General features: G+C 43.0%; 1 protein-coding gene across 2 annotated transcripts; it reads left to right on the top strand.

The window, feature by feature from the left end:
* Positions 1 to 560: 560 nt before the first annotated feature.
* On the top strand, positions 561 to 3,965 carry swi5 (SWI5 homologous recombination repair protein). Of its 2 annotated transcripts, none has more exons than XM_068753013.1 (5): positions 561 to 762; positions 1,152 to 1,194; positions 1,309 to 1,412; positions 1,534 to 1,628; positions 3,840 to 3,965. In XM_068753013.1, exons 1-5 carry the CDS (start codon positions 638 to 640, stop codon positions 3,902 to 3,904), a joined length of 432 nt encoding a protein of 143 aa, XP_068609114.1. In that variant the 5' UTR covers positions 561 to 637; the 3' UTR covers positions 3,905 to 3,965. The 2 variants fall into 2 exon arrangements, with proteins under 2 accessions (XP_068609114.1, XP_068609113.1); XM_068753012.1 differs by having other exon boundaries at positions 1,513 to 1,628.
* Positions 3,966 to 4,587: the final 622 nt, after the last annotated feature.

Raw genomic sequence — 4,587 nt, 5'->3', positions numbered from 1 at the left:
ACTCTCTGGGAACTGAGAGCAGGAAGCCTGGCTCCTTCAGAGAAGAGAGCTAGAGAAAGTGGAACAGGGGCCAGCAGTGAGGAATTGTTGTGATTTTAACTCATTTGATGACTCAAAAATACAATTAATAATTTGATCTGTTAGGAGACAGGTACAAATGAAGTACTGATACCGTGATGAGAACATTACTGTTGTGTTCTGTTGATATTTTTTTTATTGTATTATTTATTGTATGTACACGTATATGATGGTGTGAAAAGTATGTCGTCAATAAATGGATCAATACCGCCCCCTCCAGGTTATTCATGGTCAATAATAAAAGTAGGCTTTCCTTGCTGACATTGGTTCCGAGATTGATCCAACAAGTTCCACTGCTATGTAAAAATATTACAGCAATGTTGATTTAATTATTTAACAATAAAGTGACACAACCAACTGTAAACTCATCTATCTATCTATCATATGTCAATCCCTGTCATTCATATGCCGGTACAACAGGTGGCGGTATTCTTCGACTGAATTCCCTGCAGACATTTATAGAAGAAGAAGAAGAAGAGTCTGTTTACCTTCACCCGCGAATTAAGAATTTCTGTCTGTTCGTGCTGTTGCTGGTTTAAGTCACATCATTCGAGGGAGGATGAGCATAAAACAATCTGCTGGGATCCACAGCGGTGTAAACAGCTGTCCAGCCTCATCATCCGTGTTTGAACAAATCAGCAGGACACCGGAGGGGAAGGACGCGAAGAAGAGAGACATGAAAAGGTAACGCAGTTAGCTTAATCGCTAAAATAGCTACCGGATATATACGTGTATAAACTGTCATTTTGATTGCATGTGCTGTATTTCAAATGGAAAATCGGTTAAAAAAATTTACCATGGAAAGGAAAATACGAGAAATATTGGTCGTCCACTAATTAATCTTTTGTTTTGATGATGTTTACAAGGGATAGTTGCGTAATATGCACAGTAGATTACATAAATCTCGTTGTAGGTTTTACACTCTTGCTATTATTGCTGCCTCTACGCACAGACATGCGTTTTGTCATTGGTTAGTCAAAAGTTAACGAAAACCAAACGACATCTTTATAATGTATATAAATTATACAAAACTAAATACTTTGGTTAACTGTGAATCCTCCCCATCTGTCTAGAACTCCATTCTCTAAGAAGGTGCACTCCAACTTCAAATCTCCTGTAAGCACACACACACACACACACACACACACACACACACACACACACACACACACACACACACACACACCCATGTAGTATCAGCATCATGGTTGTCTGTTCTGTATCACACAGCTTCAAGTACTCCAGAGTGCTAAAGTTAGCCCGGAGGAGGAGGCTGCAGAGCTGGAGAGGAGACGAGAGCGGCTGGACGCAGAGATAGCACAGCTTGAAGCTGAGTGAGTTCAGCTGTGTGTGTCGACCTTCGTGCCTCATGTCTTTCTGAGATGCTTACATCTGTGCGTGAGAATGATCCTTTACATGTAGCATTTTGCACAGGTGTGTTTGTGTTTCGCTCAGGGGATACAGAGTCGAGGAGCTGGAGCTTCATATCGATATGCTACATGAATACAACGACCTCAAAGACACTGGACAGTCACTCTTGGGTCGCCTTGGTAAGAGAAATGCTCACACATGGATCTAGATTAGACTTACAGGCTTATAGAATTTATAAGGCCTAAGTAACCTTTTACATTCTAATGTTTCATTAAATGTTGACGTCAATTTGAGTTCATGGGTAGAGTTTTGCTTCTAGGTTTGATTTAAGTTAGTCACTCATTGATTTATTTTAAGCTTAAGAAGTGCTAATTCTGGTGGACGGTCGCATGCGGGCGATGCAAATGAGTCACATTTCTCCTGAGGTGTGGGAAATCGGTTATTATTAGACCACTGAAACACCAACAGTATGTTTACAGCATGAATGATAAATCATGTCTGATGGTGGTGCAATTCCGTCTTACAATATTAGCAATGGACTTTTTTGTGTCCAAGACGGATTGAGGCTAGTTGTGGCTGCGGAGCTGCTTAGAACTTTTTGCAGGATCTTCTCTTTGGAGAAAGAAAGATGGCGCTGCAAGATGACAACAAAGCAGAATGCGTTGAATGACTGTCTGTGCCTCGCTATGTGGCGTGAGCCCCGGACAGGCTGCGTGAGTCATACATACTGCGTTTCTCTACAAGGGTGTGATCAAAATGAAGGATGAATGTAGATGGGCTGGTTTTTAAATGTATGGCTACAGGTTCATCTCTTGCTCAATCTGTGTGCACTTTGTCTCAAAGCTTTAAATGTGCTGGGGAGAGTGCCTTTAGACTTTTTATTGGGAATTTAGTGTCCCAATAAAAGATATGCATTGATTGAGATGGTCGGATGTTCAACTTGTTCTACATTCAGCCAACAGAGTGCAGCAGAAACTCTTCTGTCTCTCTCTGATGGACTTTATTTGACTTTGGACGGTATTTGCGCGCCACTGATTACATGTAGACGAAACGTAACAGAACAATGAACCGGTAATGGTTGAGTCCAGTTAGATGAGACTAATATTCCCACCTCAACTTGAATAAACAAGTCACTAAAAGTTATATTCTGGTTTCTATTGATCAACACTGCGATCAGATTCCATCTGGCATGGACTTTTAAAGACGTTTTTTTACAATCCAAACATTCACTCCCAACCCTGACAATAACTCCGGAACGAAAGATGGTAGGAACACACTTTTTTATCCCCCCTGATCAAAGAAGCAACTTTAATCTTTCATTTGGCGGGTTTGGTGTGTCCATAGTCGTCGTAAAGTATTATTCCGTGGGGCTTGGAAAATCGGGCAAAATGAGCGAAAACTGATAATGGCTGGCACTCGAAGAGTTAAAAATAAACGTCAGCGGCACTTTCAATATCAGGAAGAACTTTATTCTCAGACCAACCTTCAGCTCTAGTGATATCACTGCATAGAGTCCAGCATTATGAGGACCTGGTGCGTGGAGGTCTGTTTATGGGCGTTTGTAACTGAGGCTGAGGACGTGTGGCGAGGTTCAAACGTGTCACGCCGCTGGGGCCGGTTTTTGGTGAGTCACAGCCGAGTCGCGTTATGCTCAGTGACTTTTCACCTACATCTGCACGTCTGGGTTTGTGCGCGGAGCTAAAGAGAATGTCATCGTGTCACTCTCATTTTCTATTGTTTGAAGGCTTCCTATCTCTTTAAATCCCTGTGCAGCACAATGGGGAACCGGGACGATAATGAGAGGTGGTGTTTGCCTTTGACACAATGACAGTCATTCACAAACACACACGCACGCACACACACACACACACGCATATTGTCTCTGCCTGTCATACAGGCACATCTGCACAGTCCACATTCACAAGCCGTCAAACACAAACACGTTCTAACATCCTCCCTGCCCCCCTTTGCGCGCTTTCTTTCTCACATTCTCTCAATCACACACACACACACACACACACACACACACACGCATTTACACTTAAACACTGAGCCGTGTTGTATGCTGTTATTCTGAGAGGGAGGAGATGGGTGGGCAGGCTGTTGAATGAAACAGGAGATGTCCTACAGTACCCCCCCAGAGACAACTGTCCCCTTTGTCTGTCCCCTTTGTCTGCCAGTGGGGTTTAAGGTCATTGTCATATCTCTCAAATATTTTTTTTTCATTTGACTTTAAAATGTTCTTATTTTCACATATTTAGAGTTCTTTGTATCACCAATGAGTTCCTCAATGCAAGGTTGTGTCACGATCACTAGAGGGAGTCGATGCTGTAATCTGCTGCTGGGGGTGGGGGGGGGCCCTGAACCCCACACTCTGCTCTGTCTTGCAGCTGCACTGAGGGGGGCCACCACTCGAGATCTCTACAGCCACTTTGGGTTGGAACTTGACGACTGAACAAAAAGACCGGAAGTAATGCGTAAAAATACAGTTGGGAGACGGTTTCTTCACACCAAGGAGAGGGGGGGGGGGGGGGGGGGGGGGGGGTTGAGCCTGATTTACTTTGTCACAGGAAGATACATTTGATCTCAGCTTGTAACTGGAGGCGCTGCTCTTTCAAACGGATGTTTTCTTCCCATTTTCATTGTGAGATTTGATTGGTGGGTATGATCTGGATTAAATGAGAATGATGTTATTCCATCTACTCAAATGGAAAACAGTTATAATGTGTACGTACATTAGCCGCGTTATCGCCTACATCGATTGTGCAGTCATAAATTCTGTTACGTTTCCACGGTGACGGTCGTACTCTCTGATCTACGGGAACGCTGTCTCGTATAAAATACACTGAATATTACACGCTTCGTAAGTTTGTTCCTATTTGTAGTGTTGCCTCTGATTCCATAATGGGAACAAATAAATACTTCCTATAAAATGTTCATTTTGTGACAATGACACATTGACGCAAAAAAATGTCGCAATCTTAGCGAGGAACAGAAAGTCGGTCAGGTCGGGCCATCTCGTACCACTTTTAAAAAGTCTTGGCAAGAAAGGGTATTTGGTAATTTGGTAATTTCCATTTCAGTTTTACTTAGAACCCCCCCCCCCCCCCCCCAGTGCTCTCTGCTTGCATAACTTAT

The sequence above is a fragment of the Brachionichthys hirsutus genome, chromosome 19, assembly GCF_040956055.1.
Source record: "Brachionichthys hirsutus isolate HB-005 chromosome 19, CSIRO-AGI_Bhir_v1, whole genome shotgun sequence".
NCBI classification, from domain to species: Eukaryota; Metazoa; Chordata; class Actinopteri; order Lophiiformes; family Brachionichthyidae; genus Brachionichthys; species Brachionichthys hirsutus.
The sequence above is the reverse complement of the archived record's forward strand: the minus strand, read 5'-3'. Positions and strand labels throughout refer to the sequence as shown.